Source organism: Saimiri boliviensis, chromosome 5, assembly GCF_048565385.1.
Source record: "Saimiri boliviensis isolate mSaiBol1 chromosome 5, mSaiBol1.pri, whole genome shotgun sequence".
Classification (NCBI taxonomy): Eukaryota; Metazoa; Chordata; class Mammalia; order Primates; family Cebidae; genus Saimiri; species Saimiri boliviensis.
The window spans coordinates 142,764,844-142,787,205 of NC_133453.1; the positions used below are offsets into that span (position 1 = coordinate 142,764,844).

The 22,362-nt window shown below is 44.1% G+C and overlaps 1 protein-coding gene across 4 annotated transcripts in view; it reads right to left on the minus strand.

Annotated features, from left to right (window-relative positions):
- Positions 1-22,362, minus strand: part of TTC23 (tetratricopeptide repeat domain 23) — a 103,823-nt gene that overhangs the window by 10,143 nt on the left and 71,318 nt on the right. For all 4 annotated transcript variants that reach the window (XR_012517855.1, XM_074400085.1, XM_074400084.1 and 1 more), the window contains exons 9-10: positions 14,402-14,529; positions 8,568-8,717 (exon numbers count right to left, since the gene is read on the minus strand). Coding sequence is in view for 3 of the 4 variants with exons in the window: in XM_074400085.1 (XP_074256186.1) it covers positions 8,568-8,717; positions 14,402-14,529 (278 nt within the window). In the remaining variant the exon portion in view is untranslated. The remainder of the gene's footprint in view (positions 1-8,567; positions 8,718-14,401; positions 14,530-22,362) is intronic.

Consider the following 22,362-nt stretch of genomic DNA (forward strand, 5'->3'; position numbering starts at 1 on the left):
ATGAATTCTACATAAAGCATGGCCTTACCTAAGAAGGCTGTGTGTATTGGCCTGCTTGGAAGAATGGCCGGAACACAGCAGGGAATTGATGGCCTGTTCTCTAGTCTTGACCTATGACTACATAAGACCTTCCTAGGCTGGGCGTGGTGGCTCACACCTGTAATCCTAGCACTTTGGGAGGCTGAGGTGGGCGGATCAGAAGGTTAGGAGTTCAAGACCAGCCTGGCCAGCATGGTAAAACCCTGTCTTTACTGAAAATACAAAAATTAGTCGGGTATGGTGGTACATGGCTGTAGTCCCAGCTACTCAAGAGGCTGAGGCAGGAGAATCACTTGAACCTGGGAGGTAGAGGTTGCAGTGAGCCAAGATTGTGCCATTGCACTTTAGCCTGGGCAACAGAGTGAGACTGTGTCTCAAAAAAAAAAAAAAAAGAAAAAAAGACTTTCTTAGCGTTGGCTTTCTTGCCTATAACCTCTGAATAAAAATCATGTTCTAACTCCTCTCTTAAAAAGGCTCATTTTAGTGGACTTTGATTTTTTTGAAGAAAGGGGCCACATAAAATTATATTATTCTGGCCGGGCGCGGTGGCTCAAGCCTGTAATCCCAGCACTTTGGGAGGCCGAGGCAGGTGGATCACGAGGTCAAGAGATCGAGACCATCCTGGTCAACATGGTGAAACCCCATCTCTACTAAAAATACAAAAAATTAGCTGGGCATGGTGGTGCGTGCCTGTAATCCCAGCTACTCAGGAGGCTGAGGCAGGAGAATTGCCTGAACCCGGGAGGCGGAGGTTGCGATGAGCCGAGATCACGCCATTGCACTCCAGCCTGGGTAACAAGAGCGAAACTCCATTTCAAAAAAAAAAAAAATATATATATATATTATTCTTTTATGGACATGTTTAATGCCCACAGCTAAAGTAGTGAGGCAGTGGATTGAACCCTGCTGAAGATAGTGCCTAATATAGAGGCCAGATGGAGACTGGACCCAAATCCGACCTGACACTGTCCGTGGGCTCTGCATACTCCTGAGATGCTCCCATCTATGAAGCAGCCTTCAGGAATTCTTTCTGCAGCCTTTCACCTGACAAAAATGTTGGTGATGATGTCCATCCTAGAATATAACCAGGTTTCCATGTTGCACAAGTAGGTGCACTTTTGTTGTGGAAATTTCCATCTGCAGCCAGAATAATTCTGCAACTTTCCCCTACAGGCAGATGCCTTTAAAAGGCAGATCAATAATATGGTTTCCTTTTTGGTGATTCAATCCCTCTGTGTGCCTTGTTTCCTGGGCCTTCCTGTTTTTTGTTTTTCATGCCTGTAGGTCCATTCCTGGACCATTCAGCACAGGAGGGTACATCTGGAAAAGCCACTGTTCAGTGAGTTCCTGCTACTGAGTTGAAAACTTGGGGGATGCAGCTGTTTTTGTGACAAAAACAAGAGAAACACTTGGCGGGCAGTGTTTAGCTTTAGGAACTGCTGGCTTCACAGAGTCCAGTGCTAAATACGGCATTTGAGAAACTCTAGTCAGCAGCAGATGTGAAAAGCATGTTTCAAGTCCCTGTTTGTGCCCTGGTGTTGACAGAGCAGCCAGCCTGTTCTCAGATAGGTACATGTGGAAAAGTGGAGATCAGAACTGTGTGCACCACAGTACACAACCTTCACAAATACAAATGGCCATTATTTCTCTTAGAGTCCAGCAGTCAGGTATCTTTAAGACGCCAGGGCCATTGTTTTCAGGACTGATGGTCAACAAGGCCAAACCAAAGCAAAAAGGGTCATCAAATTCTACCACAGGGTTTAGGGTGCTGCATCATAAGTTTCTTGAAGCCAGGCTGACTTTTAGCCTCTCAGGTGGCAGTGTGGCCCAGAGCACCGATCCTCAGTCTCTGCCTAGGAAACTGGCCAACATGCAGAACCCCGGGCACCTGGCCCCTGCCCTAGCGACTCCGATTCAGAAGGTGACCCTGATGCAGGGGCTAAAGACCCATGCTTGGTGAGCCATTGGCACAGAAGATGAGTCAGGCCTTATATGAGAGTAACCTTCCCACAGACCATTGGCTTAATTCTGGGAGCCTCAAGCCCCTTCTCTTTTGAACAGAGCTATGCAGGTCTGACCTGCAGGGTTGCTGTGAAGATGAGGAATGATGTATGAGCTGCCCCTGGCAGCAAGCCTAGCGCTGAGTGTCCAGTGGGGCACACGGTACCAGTTCAGCCTCACTGGGAGCCAGCAGTGACAGTGTGAAGGTCTGTGTGACCCTGTGCAGCCCTGCTCAACTTTCTGTGTACCTGTTATCATCTGCCACCCTCCTCCATTCCGAAGTCCTTCCCCTGCCTGGGGCGCAGTGGCTGGGCTGAACCCTAGGAAGAGTTTTTCCAGATGTCATCCACCCTCTTCAGAGGAGATGGGAGGAGGGGAAGGAAAGCAGAGATTCCCAGTGGCAGGCGATGCCTTGGCTCTGCATTTTCCTCCCTCCTGCGGAGGTGCTAATGGTGGGAAAAGCTTCCAAGCAGCCTGCACACCTGCACAGAGGCAGTCTCTGGTGCTCATTAGAGCAGTGTCACGCAGTTCATCTCATCTGATCCTTAAAACTGTGGGATGGAAGGACAAAGAAAACTGAGTCCTTGTCTCCATTCTTGGTTCACTCCATTCCATCCTCAACACTATCCTCATAGTAATTAAAAAGAAAAAAAAAACCCAAAGGAGAGCTCTAGACCTGCTGTGCCCTGCTTAGAATCCCCTCCAACCTCCCAGCTGCTTAGAGAGAGGCTTAGAAAATTTTTATGCAAAAGGCTGTATGGTAAATATTGTAGACCTAATACTCCAAGAGAAAAGTTGAGGCTACTAGGTAGGTATAGCACTTATTTGTAACAAGAGAGAAGACAAATTTCCACAAATTTCTTTTGATGAAATTTGAAATATAATAATGAACACAGACTTGTTTTGGCAATATAGTTCTACCAATGAGTAAAACAGATTCATTTTGGGGAAAGGATAACTTTTCACTTGCTTGAAGTTCAAAGTGAGTGTTCCCTATCATCAAATGTGTTGCAAATAATCATGTATAAAAAATGTCTAACTTGAGAGCCACACAAAAGCAGGTGGAGGGCTACATTTGGCCTGTGGGCCATAGTTTGGGACCCTGACTTAAAGGATCAAGTCTCAGCCCCTTCACATGGCAAACCTGGCCTCAGGGATTTGCCCTGCGCCTCCCCCACCAGCAACCCTACAGCCAGCCAGCTTCAACTGCTTTTTGTCCCTTACATGTACTTTGCTCTCCTGCCTCTGAGTATCCTCCTATCCCACTTCCCAGCCTGGGAATTCCTGTTTCTCTTAGCCTATATTGTCTTTTTCAAGACTACTTATCTGGACACTTTCCCTAAATCTCTTCCCTCCCGTAGATCCCAGTATGGACCTGCAGCATGGAACTGAGCAGGTAATATACTTGGGAGGTTATAGTCTGTAACTCCATCATTGGTCTGGGACATTCTTAAGGGACGGTATCACTTCATTCCTATTGTATTCATTGCACATGTGCCCAAAACAGGGAGGGACGCTGGCAACCCTGTCCCAGGTCTTCTGACTATAGGGTAGTGTTTCCTGTGTCACCTCCACCCCAGGCCATCCAGTTACCTTGGAAGCACCATGTTTTTATAGCTTACCACTCAACTGGCCTTGTGACTGAGCCAGGGGTGGGCACTGGATTCTAGCCAGGCCTGTCAGTCTTTCCCGGAGGTCTTTCAAGCTGAGACAAGAAAGACACAGGGACAGAAAGTAAAACTCTGAAGTGTTGGCAGACTTGATCTTCACCTTGAGGGAAGACATTGCCATGAGAGAGGAGGAGGATGGTGTGCAGAGAGGAGCAAGAAGTTCCCAGACAAAGAGAGCCCTCCTGGCATGACAGCCTGGCTGACGATCAGCTGCACCATGGCAGCTAATCACAAGCCTTTATTTGGAAACCACAAGACAATAAACGCCCCTTTATACCTGAGCTACTTTCAGTGGCAACCCAAAGACTCCTGCTCTCCTGGTCTTGCATTCTCCCCACTGTGCCATTCGCTTCCAAACATTTTTAAAGCCCAGGAACCCCTTGTTCAAAACAAGTTTTACCTGGAAGTCCAGATGACCGTATAGTATATTCTGTGTGATACAGTCACCTGGCCAACATGGCGAAACCCTGTCTCTACTAAATATACAAAAAATCTTCACTCCAACAATGCTGAGCCATGTGATCAAGGCCAAGACACGTCTCTCCCAGCCTCAGTTTCCCTCTTTGTAAATACAGAGTAGAGGTATCCAAGTGATATAGTTTGTATATTTGTCCCCACCCAAATCTCATGTTGAATTATAATCCCCAGTATTGGAGGTGGGGGCTGGTGGGAGGTGATTGGATCCTGTGGATGGGATCTCTCACGAATGTTTTAGCACTATGCTCTTAGTGCTGTCCTTGTGACAGTGAGTGAGTTCTCATGAGAGCCAGCTGTTTAAAAGTATGTGGCACTGCTCCACTCTCTCTCTCTTGCTCCTGCTTTCCCCATGCAATGTACCTTCTCCCACTTTGCCTTCCGCCATAAGTGAAAACTCTCTGAGGTCTTCCCAGAAGCTGAGCAGATGCCAGCATCATGCTTGTACAGCCTGCAGAACCATAATCCAATTCAACTTCTTTATAAATTACTCAGTCTCAGATATTTCTTTTCTTTTTCTTTTCTTTTTTTTTTTTTTTTGAGACAGAGTCTTTCTTGCTCTGTCCCCCAGGCTGGATTGCAGTGGTATGATCTTGGTTAACTGCAACCTCCACCTCGAGAGTTCAAGTGATTCTCCTGTCTCTGCCTCCTGTGCAGCTGGGATTACAGGCGTGTGACACCATGCTCAGCTAGTTTTTGTATTTTCAGTAGAGATGGGTTTTTGCCATGTTGGTGAGGCTGGTCTCCAACTCCTGACCTCGGGCGATCCACCCAGCTTGGACTCTCGAAGTACTGGAATTACAGGCATGAGCCACCACACCTGGCCTTGGGTATTTCTTTATAGCAATGCAAGAATGGCCTAATACACCAGCTCTTAGGGTTATTGTAGGGTTTAAATGAATTAATATACATGAATCACTTAACCTGGTGCCAGTGGTGTAACAACTACTCAAAAAACAGTGGCTCTTTTTTTCCAGGGTCTGTCTTTGTCGCTCAGGCTGGAGTGTAGTGGCATTACCGCAGCTCTCTACAAACTCCACCTCCTAGGTTCAAATGATTCTCCTACCTCAGCCTCCTGAGTATCTGGGATTACAGGCCACCATGCCCAGCTGATTATTCGTAGTTTTGGAAGAGACAGGGTTTTGCCGTGTTGGCCAGGCTGGTCTCGAACTCCTGGTCTCAAGTGATCTGCCTGCGTTGGCCTCCCAAAGTTCTAGGATTACAGGCATGAGCCACAGTGCCTGGCCAGCATTGGCTCTTAATATATGGAGGTAATAGATGGGGAAACGCAAGGCACTTGCTACCCTTAGCTTCCTTCTCATCTCTCCCTCATCAAACGTCTTTGGCACATGGATAATGTTTAAATTATTATTTTTTATTGTATTTGGGCTCTGGGGTACATGTGTACATCCTACAACCTACAGGATTATTGCATAGGTACAGACATGCCATGGTGGTTTGCTGTCTCCATCCCCCCTCAATTGTTTAAATTATTAGAGATGATTGATTTAATATACTTCTTCCTGGCTATACTGGGAACTCACAAGGACAAGGAGCATATTTGTCTTGGTCACTGTTTTCCCCAGGTCTGGCCTATTGAAGGTGCCCAGTAACTGATAATAGATATGTATCCTCTCATTAACAAATAGGTGCAACACAGGTTACCAAATCTGGTGCCTTTTGCAGCAGAATCAGAAAAATCGTAAGAGGAGAAAAAGACTTGACTTACAGGACAGCCTCTCAGAACTAAAGTTAATTCTTTTGGTTTGATCAGTTACGTTACTTAGGGTTTCCCAGGTTTTCCCCATTTTGAAACTAATTAATATAATAAAAGCCTACGATGTAACTTATGAGATACATTTAGAGCAATAATAAGAGAAAATTTCATAAACACTTAGATTAATAAAATGAAAACAAATGAGTTAAATTCCAAACTCATAAAGATAGAAAAAAAATTTCAACATAGCAAAGCAAAATAAAGCACAAGGACAGAAATAATAAAGATAAAATCAAAAAATAATGAAATAGGGAATAGGATTTATGGGATTAAAATCCTGGCTCTTTGAAAAGATTAACAAAATAGGCAAACCACAAACTAAGTCAAGGAAAAAGGGAGAAAACCCAAATATAAAATGAAGGAATTATAATGGGAAAATAACTGTCAAAAAGTAGAAAGTTTCAAAATTCATGAGACCACTTTGCAAATCTCCATGCAAATAAATCTGAAAATGTAAGTGAAATGGATAATTATCTGGAAAAAGACAGTTTGCCAAAATGACCCCATTAGGGCAGAACCACTTTTGGTAAAAGAAATAGAGAAAACTGTCAAGGAATTTCCCTACACAAGAAGCACCAGGCCTAAAGGATGCCACAGAAGACACAAATCTTCAAAGACTAGAGTTTCAAAGCTACATAAATTCTTTCAGTGCATGAAAAATAAGGTAAACTTCCAAATTATTTTTATAAACAAATATAACATTGATTCTTAAACAAATAATACACACAAATATTGGCACAAAAATCCTAAAGTAAATGTTAGCATACAGAATCAACATCTGCTGTGGTTTGAATGCTCCTCCCACAAAGCATGTGTTGTAATCCAAACTGCAACACTGTTGAGAGATGGAGCCCGATGAGAGGGGGTTAGGCTATGAGGATTCTGTCCTCACGCATAGATTAATGCTGTTATCTTGGGAGTGGTTTCATTATGAAAGGCTAAGTTTGGCCTCCTTTTCTCTCTCTTCCTTTCTCTTTCTCATTTCCTTCCGGTTTCTGCCAAAGGATGATGCAGCAGGAAGGCCCCGCCCAAATGCCAGCCCCTGGATCTTGGACTTCCCAGCCTCCAGATTATAAGAAATAAATTTATTTTCTTTATAAATTAGCAATCTCTGGTAGTGTGAAATAAACTTATTTATTGTGATTTATTTAAATGCTCTAAGAAGAATCATTTGGTAATCTCCACTAATGCTGAAAAAAGCCTTTGGTAAAAATCAACATTTAGTTTTAATTAAAAAAAATTCATGAAAATAGAAATTGATGGATATAACATGATGAAATACATAAACCTTAGTTCTAAAACCAGCATCTGTTAAATGAAGAATCACTAGAGGCATTTACATTAAGATCAGGAACATGGCAAGGACCCCATATCTCTACTACTGTTTATTATTTTATTGGAGGTATAAGCCAATGCAATTAGACAAAAGAAATAAATTAGAGGCATAAGAACTGGAAAGCATAAAGTAAAACTGTGTCTATTTGCAGATGATGTAATAGAATACCTAAAAAAAATCTGGGAGATTGAATTAACTCAAACAATAAAATAATTATGCAATTAGCAGGATATAAAATTTACACAGAGAAACCAACTGGGTTCATATATGCAAAAATAAATCAAAAGTTATAATAGTAGATAAATCTCCATATAGTAATAAGGAAGATCGAATAGTTAGAATTAAACTTAATAAGACATATACAAAACCTATATGAAGAACACTTTTTAATGTGCCTGAAAGATATAAAAGTAGGCATGAAGAAATGGAAAGATACCTCTTGTTCTTGGATAGGAAAACTCAATATCACAAAGTCGTAAATTCTCCTAAAATTTATTTATAAATAATGCAATAAAAATACCAGCAAACTCTTTATGGAGTCAGACAAATTGATATAAAAATTCATGTAGAAAAATAAACATGAAGAATAGCTAGACTACCCGATATTCTTTAGAAAAAGAAAAGCCATAAGGGGTGTCTACTAACCACATATTAAATCATTCTATAAAATCTCTGTAATTAAAACTATGAATTATTGGCACATGAATAAACAGAAAGACTAGTGAAAGAGAACAGAAATCTAGAAATAGACTTAAGTCCACATGGAAATTCAGTATATGACAAAGGTGTCATCTGAAGTCACTGGAGCATAGATGGGCTCTCTAATGAAATGGTGCTGGTCAACTGGGTGGCCATTTGGAAAAAAGATAAGATTAGATCCTTTTCTCATGTCATCCATGCAAATAAACTCCAAATTTAAAATAAGAAAAAGAAGAATGACAATAGAAGAAAATGTTAGAGAATTCCTCTATAAACTCGGTATACAGAGAGGGCACCAAAAACACAAAGGACTGATAGATTATACTATGTAAAAATTTAAAAATATTTGCATAGTAAAAATAATTGATAATTCATTTAAAAAATATATATGTCTAAGAGGCTTACTATATCTTTCACCCAAAAAGTATTAGCTTAGATCTACCACCAAAGTGATGTCATCCTGTCTAAACAAGCCACTTACTTCTCAAGTTTCATTTGAAAGAATCACCACAAGGACCTTGGAGAGGGGAGGGAAAGCCTAGTCTCATTTTAGCACTGGCTCCAGCTTTACCTTCTTCAGTTTCTTGTGGGCTCCACTGTGGTTCCCCTCGGCCAGGTCTGCTCCTCCCAGGAGTCGGTATGCCTCTGCCACCTCGGGACTGAAATCGCCAAATATTCCCACTTTGGCTTCCAGGGACTCTCTCAAGATGGAGGTTGCTCTCTATGAAAGGAATAAAAAGGGCTGTTTCATTAACAAGCTCAAAGGCTGATTAGGATCAGTACCACTTAAGAAAATTACATAACTCGTGTATTTTCACTTTTTAGAGGAATGAGTGTGGTAGTCTCATGAGCTGAGCCTGTTTTCCTCTTGTATTAGTCCATTCTCATGTTGCTCTGAAGAGATACCCAAGACTGGGTAATTTATAAAGCCAAGAAGTTTAATTGACTCACAGTTCCACATGTGTAGGGAAGCCTCAAAAAACCTACGATCATGGCAGAAGGCACCTCTTCACAGGGCAGCAGGAGAGAGAAGTGCTGAGCAAAGAGGGAAAAGCTCCTTGAAAACCATCAGATCTTGTGGGAATTCACTCACTATCACAAGAATGGGATGGGAGTGACAGCCTCCATGGTTCAATCACCTCACACAGTGTCCCTATCACGACACATGAGGATTATAGGAACTACAATCCAAGATGAGATTTGGGCGGGGACACAGCAAGCCATATCACCTCTGGTTGAACAGGAGTCGGGAAACCACACGTGTGTGAGGAAAGGTGTAAACTATGAAAAGTGACTGCATACATTACAGGAATCCATTTCAGTTGAGTAGTAAGAACAAAGGCTGACATGGATCAGTCCTTACGTGTTAGAAATAGTGCTGAACACACACAATTGTGTGTGATCTCATTTAATATTTGCTGTCTTCTTTAGATGGGTAAAATTTTAATCCTCATTAATGCAGAGGAGGAAACAGGCACAGAGCAGTTAAAAAACTTGCTTAGAGTCAGACAGCTCATGATGGTGCTAGGATCTGAATCCAGCCAGTAATTTTCATACATTTTTTAAAAAATCTGTCTCAGCAGATCTTCCATTTTACAACAGCAGGTGGAAATCTGAAAATCTGGAGTCTTTGTTTTGTTTTTTTTAGATGGAGTCTCTCTGTCTCCCAGACTGGAATGCAGTGGCACAATCTCAGCTCCCTGCAACCTTCACCTCTTGGGTTCAGGTGATTCTCCTGCCTCAGCCTCCAATGTAGCTGGGATTACAGGCACCTGCCACCTCACCCGGCTATTTTTTGTATTTTTTAGTAGACAAGGTTTCAACATGTTGGCCAAACTGGTGTTGAACTCTTGACCTCAAGTGATCCACCTGCCTCGGCTTCCCAAAGTGCTGGGATTATAGGCATGAGCTGCAGTGCCTGGCCTAATTTTCATACTTTTCAGTCCCATGCTTTTCTTTCTCTGTCCATAATGCCATTCTTACAGAAGTGAAAATATAGCATGCCTGAGCGATTTATCTATGGATAGAAAGTCCTGAACACACTCCAGGCTTTCCTAGTCGGACAGCAAATTATTTAGGAAACTGAAAGTAAACATTCCAACATCACATGACATTTTGCTTGGGTTATCCAATTTATTTACAAAATGGAATAAAAAATATGAATTGGTCAGAACACAGCATGTCCTGATGTTAGCTTCTTCAAACACCAAGATATATGGGGAGAAACCCTATTAAAGTATGTCAATGCCCCACACTTTCTCCAGAAATTCATCTACTATCTTCTACATGAAGGCACGACACAGCTGCAGAGCATGGATGCTGAACTGCACTGCCAAATACAGCAGGGACCCTGGGGGCTTCCTCATACACAGCCCCAAAGGTGTCCAGAAAGCGCTCCACAAGCAGAAGGGCAAGGAAGGCCTTTAATCCTTTTGTTGGCAATAATACAAGTTAGGGGCTAGGGCTGCAGTAGGGGAACCACATTAAAGGTGCTGATGAGGCAGAAATCAATTTCTCAAGTGACAGAATAAAACCTGTAGAGTCAGAGTGATTGTGTAACTCACCAGTAGGGCCCCACTGAGGTACATGAGGGACTGGAATTTAAATCTAGACTTGCCTGAGGGTAAAGCCCATCACATCTCCCAACTTCTGAGAGCAAGGACTTAGACTGATGAGAGTGTTGGGTTTGCTAATGTTCTGGTGGGAACTGACTGTCAGACTTAGGGGAGCCTGTGATGGGAAGAAGACCCGCAGAGACTCTTCCCCAAACGCCACTTTGGATGCTGTCTACAGCCTGACTGGGGAAACTAGGGGTAGATGTGCAGGAAGTTAAATAGCATGGGTTTCTAGGAAACTGAGATGGCGTCAACCTCTGATAGGAAAAGCTTAATGGAGCGGAGTGAAGAGTAAAGAGGACTTAGGTAGGATGATAAGAGGGTGTGGGCACCTGGGAGCACAGGAGAAGCACATGGCTTTGAGGGCCAGTGAGTGGCCAGGTTGAGGAAGTCAGAGAAGATTCTTGAGCAAGAGAGTGGCACGACTATAAGACAAACCCTTAAGAGCAGCTTAACCTGTGGCAGAGTGACCTGCACTTACATTTTACCTTAAAAGCATTTCCTCCCAAAGATCATGTTCCACAGTGCCCATGTGTACACTATGGGCACATCTGGGATGGCCTAAGCGCAGCGCCATTCTTGGCTCTGGGACTGTCCTTGCGCCTTGCCCTTGTTGGCCAACACCTGCTAGAACCCACAGTGAGAGGCTTGCAACAAAATGGTGAGAACAGCACAAGCCTGCCATGTTTGGCTGGGCGGGTGGTGCCACACACAAGGGTGCCTGGCAGGAGCATGGGGAGGGCTGAAATCCAGCCTATGGTCCCCTCCAACATGGGCAGTATCTACCTGAGGAAGGGGCAGCTTTTTCTACTCTCATAAGGGCACTGGATGAGATGGCAGTGGCCCTAGAATGAAAAGAGCCAGTTTGTTAAGATCTTCCAGGGCAGCTTAGGACAGTGAGGTGCATCTTTTGATCAACACTGATCTGAGTGACTTGGGCAAAGGCAGTGAAGCATAGCATCATGACACTGGGCATCAGCTGACTCAGCAAGACACTATGGTGAGAAGCCAGACAGTACAGGGGAACTGATGCACGGCCCATGGGAATCAGAACAGTCAGCTGGCCTGTGGTGAAACATGCATCCACCTCTCTGCTCATCACCCTCAGCACAGGCAAGGGAGTCTCTGCTCTCACAGGTTCAGTCTAGTTGCAAGACAGATGCTAAATATCCACACGAATATATACTTACACATATTTGATGACATAAAATAGATTCCATAAGCAAGAATAATGGGGAGTAGCTAATGAAGACTGGGGAGAGGAATACTGGTAAGAAATGAAGGATGGGTTGGCATTGGTCTAGAAATGAATGAGGAAGGGACTTCCAGAAGGAGGAAACCGAAGCTGGCACTGCCCAGAAGTGGGAATTGAAAAGGCCAGTGTGGCAGGAACATGGATCAGGGAGAGGGGGCAAAAATGAGCCTGGAAATGTCACTGGAGTCCAGGTTGTGGAAGGTACTGTGGGCCATGTCAGGATTCTGGTTTATCCTGAGGGCATCAGGGAGCCAGTGGTCAGATCTGCTTTTTTGGAAACATCAGCACGACTTCCTTATTACGAGTGGATCAGAAGAGGGCAAGCATGGAAAAAGCAACTGCGAGACAGGAACCTGTTAGAGTGGTCCAGACAAGAGATGGTGAGTGGTGGGACTAAAGATGGAAAACAATGCATGCAGCCAAGACATATTTTGGAGGAAAAAATGACTGAGGAACTGTATGGGGTGGGGCATAAGGGGGCAGACTTACCCATTCTTCTGACCTGGGCTCTCCCCATAAGACTTCTAGAGATGTGACGGGGGACAGGGAGGGAATCTGAGGCCCCTGGAAGGCCCCTCTCTCTCCCTGGGGTTGGGTGACCCAGAAAAATCCTGAAACTCCCATTTGTCATGGTGATTGCAGCCCTACTTCGGCCTGAGAAACATGGGTATATCTATATAAAAGCCTGTGCTCTGTAACTGAGAGAAGAGGAGGCAGAGGGGGGATTAAGGATAAGGAAAGAGCTGTGGTGGGGGAGGAGGTCAACAGGTAGCAAGGGAAAATCTCATTTCTGAGATTTTCTATGATAGGACAGAGTTGAAAAAAACCACAGTCAGCCCTCCATATCCATAGATAAAAAATATGAGGAAAAAAACAATAAAAATAACAATACAACAATTAAAACAATACAAATAATAAACATAGTGTAACAATTATTACCATAGCATTTACATTGTATTAGGCATTATAAGTAATCTAGAGATGATATAAAGTATTCAGGAAGATGTATCTAGGTTATATGCAAATGTGACACCATTTTATACAAGGGCTTCAGCATCCTTGGATTGCCGTATTCATGGGGGTTCTGGAACCAATCCTCCACAGATACTGAGGAACAACTATATGTATGTTTCTGTGCATATATGTACTGTGTATACATGTATGTATGTGTGGCTTTCTAGGAAACTGAGATGGTATTAACCTCTGATAAGAAAAGCTTAATGGAGGTCGGGCATGGTGGCTTACGTCTGTAATCCCAGCATTTTGGGAGGCCGAGGAGGATGCACCATGAGATCAGGAGTTCAAGACAGGCCTGGTGGAGATGGTGAAACCCCATCTCTACTAAAAATACAAAAAAAAAATAGCTGGGCATGGTAGCAGTGGCTGTAATCTCAGCTACTCAGGAGGCTGAAGCAGAGAAATGCTTGAACCCAGGAGGCAGAGGTTGCAGTGAGCTGAGACTGTACCACTGCATTCCAGCCTAGTCAAAAGAGCAAGACTCCATCTCAAAAAAAAAAAAAAAAAAAAAAAAGAAAAAGAAAAAGAAAAAAGAAAAGCTTAATGGAGAGGAGTGAAGAGTAAACAAGACATAGATGGGCTGAGAAGAGGGTGTGGGCATACGTACATAAATGTATACACACATACATATGTACACAATACATATATATATATACATATATATATATATATATATATATATATACACACATATATGCACACATATATAGTTGTTCCTCAGTATCTGTGGGCGACTGCATATATGTATGTATTAATATGTACACACACACACACACACATACACACACACACACACACACACACAAATAAAGCCACAGTATGTTAGGCTTTGCAAGGAATATGTTCCCAAGGGTTTAATTACCAATGAAAATAAAGTCTGATCTCGTTCTATTTTTTACAAGCCATGTAAATTACACTTGTATGAATCAATACTGAAAGATGGAGCTGTAACTTCTGCACTACGTAGTTTTCCTTAGATAATGCAAATTCCATTCATTACCCAAACTGAGGAGAGAAGGATCAGACACACTAACTGCCACATGATTCCAGCCACATCTGCAGGACTTCAATAAGCAGGCTTCTCAAGGTTTCTATTCCTTAGGATCTTTTGTAGGTGGGCATGACAATCTATATTTTCATAAAGTTTCCAACTTCTAAGAGCAAGAATCTCTGAAAGCTGACCGAAAGGAGCCCCTAGCCTTATTTATGTGTTCCTGTAGAGCAGGCATCCCCAAACTACGGCCCCCTGAGTCCATTTATCTGGCCCCCCGCCGCACTTCAGAAAGGGGCACCTCTTTCATTGGTGGTCAGTGAGAGGAGCACAGTATGCGGTGGCCCTCCAATGGTCTGAGGGACAGTGAACTGGCCCCCTGTGTAAAAAGTTTGGGGATGCCTGCTGTAGAGACTGGTACATGCTTTGCACACAGTAGGTGCTTAACGGATGCTTGCAGAGTGTAGGAGCAGCCCTTTGGATATCACCTGTGAATAATGAGACAATTGTGATCCAAACTCACTTACCTTTTTTTGCCCAGTCATTTGTAGAAAATGGCAAAATTCATCTTGAATTGAAAGCAATTTGGTTCTTCCAATCCCTTCAGAATCCTTTAGATGAGCCATGCTCTCTTGAAAATACTGCTCAGCTACATCTGAAGAAAAGCATTTATTATAACTTTGAAAATTGCTTACAGATTTGAAATGGAAACAGAATAAATATACTGTTGGCAGTGTTGAGCTATTTAAAAAGAGGTATTGGGACAAGAAAAAACAGTTAAGACTGTCCTTTGCCCATTAAACTGCCTGTTTCGTTAGAATTTAAGTCTCAAAGGATACTGTAATTTACTTTCCTTAATTTTCATATATCTAGCTTTCCTGGTGATACATAAAGAAAAGTTACTGCAAAAGAAGAAACTATGACCCAGACCTGAACACACTGGTAAGTTTTCAGGTTGATCAACCATTAATTCTTCCTATAACTTCAGTAACTCCTCACTGAGGGTAGGACTCTAAGAGTTCACTTATTTTGATGGATTCAAAGTATAAGCTTGTAACATATTTCTTAAACGTGGAAAATATTGTTGACATGCTGCTGAGAGAACAAATCATTCAAAACCCCAATCATTCCAAATCCTTCAACATACTGGTTACAATATAACACAATTTTGTAAAATGCATGCCAATCTTCAACGCAAGAAAAAGAAAACCTCAGGTATGGAAAATGATGGGAGAACTCAAAGCCAGAGAAGTGAGTGGGAGCTGAGGTTGAATGGCCCATGAGCATATTAGAAAAAAGGTCTATCTTCCTTCCTCCCCATCACCTATATCTGGCATTTCAAATCACACTGCCACATGTGTACCTATGCAACAATCTTGCATGTTCTTCATATGTACCCCAAAAACTAAAATGCAATAAAAAATATTTTTTATAAATTTGAAATGAAAAAAGGTCCGTCTTCCAGTGATGGGGCTTTCCAGGCCTGAGTTGGACTAGGGATGAAGCCTGAGGCCCATTTGTGGTGGAACGCTGAACGCAACTCCCTGCAAAAAGCTGGTGTGGCTGGCAGAATTCTAAGATGACCCGTGACCCTTGCATTTCTGTAGCACCTTCCCTGTGGTTACGGGTGGAACTTGTGAGTATGAAGATATAGTTCTACTGTGATTAGCTGACGTTATAGGGCACAACTAACTTTAAGAAAGCGAGATTATGGCTGGGCGTGGTGGCTCACACCTGTAATCCCAGCACTTTGGGAGGCCATGCAGGGAGGATCGCTTGAGCCTGGAAGTTCAAGACCAGCCTGGGCAACATGGCAAACCAAAAAATAGAAAAAAAAAAAAAAAAAACAAAAAAAATTAGCCAGATGTGGTGGTATGCACTTGTCATCTCAGCTACTTAGGAGGCTGAAGTGGGAGGATTGTTTGAGCCCAGGAGGTTGAGCCTTCAGTGGGCCTCCACCACCACTGTACTCCAGCCTGGGTGGCAGAGCAAGATCCTGTCTCAAAACAAAAGAAGAAGAAAAAAGAAAGCGAGATTATCCACTGGGCCAGACTTAATCACAGGAGCCCTTTTAAAGCAGAGTGTTTTCTCTGGCTGGTAGCAGAAAAGGAAGTCACATTTAGGGAAAGCATGACAGAGATGTGATGAGAAGAATTCTGCCTGCTGCTGAGATGGAGAGGGATGTGGTGGAAGGACCTAAGCAAGAGCAGCCTGTGGGAGCTGAGAGGGGTCGCTGGCCATCAGCTCTCCAGAAAACAGGGACTGCAGTCCTGTGGCTGCAAGGAACTGAACTGTGCTCGTAACAGGAATAAGGTTCAGAAAGGACCCCAACCTCCAGTTGAGTGGAGCTGGCCAACATGATTTCAGCATGAGCAGAGAAGCATGCCTAACCACACCAGACTTCTAACTTACAGAACTGTGAGGTAATAAATGGGTGAGTAAGCAAATTTGTTATGTAGGAAATAAAATGAATATAGCCAGTGCTATGGTCTTAATGTTTATGCCCCTCTCAAATTCACAGGTTGAAATCCTAACCCCCACAGTGATGATATTCAGACGTAGGGCCTTTCAGAGGCAATTAAGTCATGAGGATGGAGCCTTCATGAATGGGATTAGTGTCCTTATAAAAGACACATCAGAGAGCTTCCTCACCCCTTCCACCCTGTGAGGACACAGTGAAAAGACAGCTATCTATGAACCAGGAAGCAGGTCACCAGACACCAAATCTACCAGAGTCTTGATCTAGACTTTCTAGACTTCAGAACTGTGAGAAATAAATGTCTTGTTGTTTATAAGCCATTTAGTCTATGGTGTTTTGTTATAGCTTCCCAAACAGACTAAGACAGCCAGGAATCTTTAAAGTAAAGACAAGAACAATTGCATTGGTTCCAGGTGTGGCCTTAAGGGTGTCCATCCAGAGGCTGTGACCAGAGAGAATACCTGAAATCAGCATTTGTGCAGTCTGAATGTGTGCCACCTACTTGGTCTGGAAATCCTGAACCACGAAACTAGCACAGAAACTATTCTGAAACTGGGAAAATCACAAGGCTCTATCACAGGGGTTGGCAAACTTATTCTGTAAAGGACAGGATGGTAAATATTTTAGGCTTTGCAGGCCATATGATCCCCATTGTTGCTATTCAACTCTGCTGTTGTAGAGTGAAAGCAGCCACAGACAATACATAAATGAATGAGCATGGCCATGTTCCAATAAAACTTTATTTACAAAAACAGGTGGTGAGTAAATTGGGCCCATGTGCATAAGTTTGCAACCCCCAGCCTACTAGAGGAAAATGTGATGGCTTCCTCCCCCAGGAGATATGGGACTTCCACTGAAGCACCTGTTGGAGATAGCTTCATGGTGACACATGACAAGCACATGAAGTCTGTTGGGGAAGATTATAACCCACATATACAGTGGTCTACTTGACATTTCCACTTGGAAATATCATATTATGGAACACTGTATGGAACAGTATCTTTTGCTTTTAGAAATTTCCTCAACATTTGGTTATTCCCTTCTATCACTTCTAGTTTTGTATTTGTACTTTTCCCATTTCTTGATTAGGCCAGCTAGTGTTTTATCTGTTTCATTATCTTTTCCAATGAATCAATTTGGATTTAGTTTTCTCCTTCTGTGATGTTAATGCCAGGTGCTTCCACAGTGGTCTCCATGATCTTCAGGTACAGCTCTCCAGAACACAGGCAGAGCAAAAATCCAATCAGCCCGTGTAAATTGTGTTGCTTCTTGGAGGCAGCAGGGTGAGTGGCAAAGAGAGCAGGCTCTGGGCTTGCACTATCTGAGCCCCTTAGAGCTGTGTGCCTTGCTGTGTCTCTTAATTTCCCCATCTGGAAAAGGGGACCGTTATACTAGTAACTTCTTTGTAAGGAGCTGCAAGCAGTAAACAGATTAATGCATACAAACAATTGATAACAGGCCTGACATAAATAGTTGTTGCTCAATGTTGATGATTTTAATTTTAGGAACAGTTTTGATAATTGTGGCTATGGGTGCCCATACTGGGCTGAAATAGCAGGCACACTGGAAGCAGCAAGTGGCACAAATGGACATTGAGAGGACAGAAACATGAAAACGCACAGAGCAATCAAAAGACACAGAAGTCTAGCATCCTTTGCAGATAAACAGCCCGGAACACCTCAAGAGCTCTGAGAACATGCCTGAAATTCACAATGAGAATCCTGGCTCTTAAGAAATGATCTAATTAGGGCTGGGCATGGTGGCTCATGCCTGTAATCCCAGCACTTTGGGAGGCAGAGGTGGGTGGATCACGAGGTCAAGAGATCGACACCATCCTGGTCAACATGGTGAAACCCCGTCTCTACTAAAAATACAAAAAATCAGCTGGGCATGGTGGTGCATGACTGTAATCCCAGCTACTCAGGAGGCTGAGGCAGGAGAATTGCCTGAACCCAGGAGGCGGAGGTTGCGGTGAGCCAAGATCGTGCCGTCGCACTCTAGCCTGGGTAACAAGAGCGAAACTCCATCTCAAAAAAAAAAAAAAAAAAAAAAGAAATGATCTAATTAAATTCTGTGGGATCTGTGTTAGAAAGGAGAGATGTAAACACTTGGGAAATATGGCTACCAAATCTAGTCAACTGAAAGAAAGCTTAGGTCTGAAACAAGTTGTGTTCATCTGCAAGATTCACTCCATGTAGATTGAGGCAGTTGCCAGACAGGAGCAGGAATTGCACTCGGTCCCAGCTGGCCCTGGGGTCTGCAATTAGGCAGAAATCAACTGAACTGGATCCCTGTACCCCTCTCTTTCAGTGGGGCCTGTCCCCTGACAGACCAGCAGATGCATTTCTGGAGCACTGCTCAAAAGTTTTTGTCTTGGTGGGAGAAAATCTACCACATGGAAAATGTTACCTCTCCCTCATAGCTGACCCATGCAAGAAAATGTTACAGATTTAATGTGCAAACTGAGTATTAACTTCGGCTCCTTTGATAATCTAATGACAGCAAACGTTGAGGATGAAGTGACATTAATTCTGTTGATTATAAAAGCATTATAGACATTAATGTCTAAAATGAATAAAGATATTCAGGAGTGGAGTACTCTTTTGATATTTTAATTTTCTCACTAATTGGGAGTAAACTAAAGAATGTAGCCAAGTATTCCTTTGAAAAGTAAAGATCTTTCTGCATCTCAGCCTTGTCCCCTAAAGACGGGCCCTTATTGTGTTTACTGTGAAGACCTGCAGATGTAAACGGCATGAGGCAACTCGGGAACTGAGTTTCAGAGCTTGGGGTTTGGCTAGAGCAGCACTGTCATGCTTAGGGAAAGGCAGCGGCCAAAAGGGCTAAGAGGCATTTCCTTGACCTCTCCTGGGGTAGGAGCCAGTCTCCCTGGCACAGGTGAACACAGCCGCACCTCACATCTTTCTAGCCCTTTTCTTTTTAATGTTCTCCCACCTCCCAGTATTGCTTCTTCTAACTAACTGCCCCCAGAAGCACTCCATTTGGGCTGGTCCTCTCAACCTGAGAATGGCATGTTTCTTTCCCTCAGTGCAGCTCAGCTCACAAAGAAGCTTCGAGGGAGGACGCTGTGGTCCAATTCCAACTAACGTGCAAATGGCTCATAACCTCAGACCTAGGCTAGTCATATTTTCCAAAGACGATGCCCGTTAGCGTACACGGACCTCTGGAAGAGGGAGTGGGAGTGAGAGAGGAAGGAAGAGAGGAGAGGGCAGAAGGAGTGTATTCCTTACATGAAGGCAGCATGGCTACTGAAGTCACAGAAAGCCAGGCGTTGTGGTGGGCAGATGGAGACAGGCCCTGCCTGGGAATCTGCCCTCTGGAGGCAGCCTCCTCAAGTCACTGCTCTCTTTCTTCCTTAAGTCCTTGGTTTCTCTAAAGTTTTGTGCTTTCCCCATTTTTGTTGCTGTTAGGTCTCTAGTCACAAGGGGGTAAGACCAGATAGAGGGTTCCCTGACAGCTAATGTCACATGCAAGCCGACCACACATCAGGCATCTGTGAACAGGTTAGGAGCCCTGTATATTAGAATGGCCTAGAGCTCGGGAACAGAGGAAGGTCTAGTGCATCCACATGGGTACCCTCCCTGTCTATGAATTTCAAACCACTTTGATCTTTATCTCAGATACAGGAAAGCTCCTTTAGTGCAAGATCCTGTCTTACTTCCTCCAACCCCCTCACCCCCAAATTAACTTTGTGAACTAAATCCATAAGAGCAGTCTTTGAGGGGAGGGCAATTGAGTCCTATTACTATAGCAAAGAGGTCACTTCCTGAGAAGCAGTTTATTCTCCTGGCAAGGGACATCCCAGTCTATCTCCACCTGAGACAAGTGACAACAGGATTTCCAGAGAGACAAAAAATCCTAGTCCCTTAAAATGGCTGCCACCTCCTAGCCTGAACTTTGTGCCCTGTAACAGGGTGAGGGTTCACAAAGAGCCAGCAGTTTCAGCACTCTCACACAAAGCCATCCCTACCTTTAAAAACCACTTCTAGAATCCTCTGCAATCTGATGCCGAAGGCCTGGGCAGAAGCTGAGGTCATTTTCTAAAACACAGGAGCATGACTTAGCTTGTAAATCTGAGCCCTAATGGCACAGGTGTTCCAAGGCCATGAATCTTCTATTTTCATTCCAACAGAATGTTTAGGTTGTCTGTGAGTTACAGCAGAGAGAAGGTGTGGCTTGGTGCACAGGGTGGTTTGACATCTCTGCAGACGGCTCTGTCTGAGGACTTGGAGCTGCGCTGTTCCCAAAGACCCTGAAAGATTCTGTGTGGAGATGTTCATACACAGGCAAAAGAAAACAAGGGTTCATCCCAAGAGCAAGAGGAATGCAGGACTACAATGTGGCCCCCTGGAGGTGAGGCCAGGAGGCTCTTAATTAAATTCCAGTAACACTGCATTCATTTTCCTGTGGCTGTCCTAAGGCAGTAGTTGAAACAATAAGGACAACTTTCATTAAGAGGGAGGCTCTGTGTACAATGTGACGATTGTCTTTTGTAGCAGTCTTAGAAAACAGTCTCTGCTATGTACCAACTGCAAAGGCTTTAAGGACCCCAGGGAGTTTAAAAATGGAAAGTCCCAAATCAGCCTGGCACTAACCCAGAGGAGCTCCCTCACCCAGGAAACTAACACATTGAACCTACTTAGACCCTGCTGGGGGCTGCTGTTTGAGGCTACTAGCCTGTGGAAGCCACACAGGAAGGCTGAGAACATACAAAGCATGGGAGAGACACTTTCGTCACCCCAAAGCCTTCATTGGTCCCCACAGGAGACCCTCTTCATGAGGAACACTTCCACAGTGCCATAGACAGAGGCCTGTGACATGGCTTCAGGGAGTGGCAGGGCTGCTGCTCACTAGCTATGTGATCCGAGGAAAGTCCATGGCCATCTCTGGGGACAGGTGTGCATCTGTAAAGTGAGGTGATCAAATGGCAGCAGGCCAGGTGAGGCTCACAGGGTATAAACATGCAGAGTGCCCACCATTGGGATCTGTCTGCCTTAAGTGTCCTCACCACTAGGAAAGTGACCAGCCCCCTCCACAACCACCACCACTTGGGGCCACCCATGTAGTGAAGGCTTCCAGCAACTTCAGGGTCCAGTCACTAGCCTTGGTGATGTAGATGCATTTTCCATAAGCTGCCTTAAAAATCCTTTTTGAAGCCAAGTCAGGGCATACGTTACATAGGCTTTTCTGAGAAGTTCTGAACACGAATTAAAAACCAGCCCAAAAGTGAAAAACCTGAACCTCATGAACACGGTCATCACACTGCTCATGCACTTCAGCTTCCCCAGGAGAGAAATGAAGAAGCCACAGGCTTTGCGCTCAGACACAATGAATGGATAGCCGTTGGAGAGCAAGCTTGATGAGGTTTCAGCTCTGCCTGAGGTAGAGGGGCCAACAGCACAAACTTGGGTGAGGAACAAGCCTCCTCTTCTCCTCCTCCGCTGGCACCAAGGGCTTCCCACCCTTGCAGCCCCCTCCTGCCTGCCTTTCAGGGCTGCTAAGAGCCCTGTACCCTTAGCAGGGTAGGGTGGGGATGGCACAACTCCCTCTCTGGGTCTGGAGGGTGATAAGTGAGTGGAAGGTGGGTTCCATTCTAGGCCTTGCTTGGCCTCTAACTTGCTGAGTGACCCTGGACCCCAATCCCCTAGACGTAACTACTCTAGGGTAACTTCCAGAAGTTTCTAAGAAGGGACTACTGATGCTGGTGGAAACAGAGTAAGGGGTATCTCTCCTTCTCTGGGCCTCACCCTACTGTACCCTCACTTCCCCTTTCTCCCTCGCTCCCTGTGGGGCACAGAGCAGGCATGGATGCCACATGTGCTGCTTGGGGAGCTCAAAGGCAAGGCTAAATTCAGGCTGGCCAGGCATTTTGTAAAGAGAAATGGGTCCCACCAGGCCCCACTTGGAGGCTCAGGTTGGAGGCATCATGAGAGAGGCAGCAGGGGCAGCTAAGAAAAGCATGGGAAGGTAAAGGACACCTCACCGTGG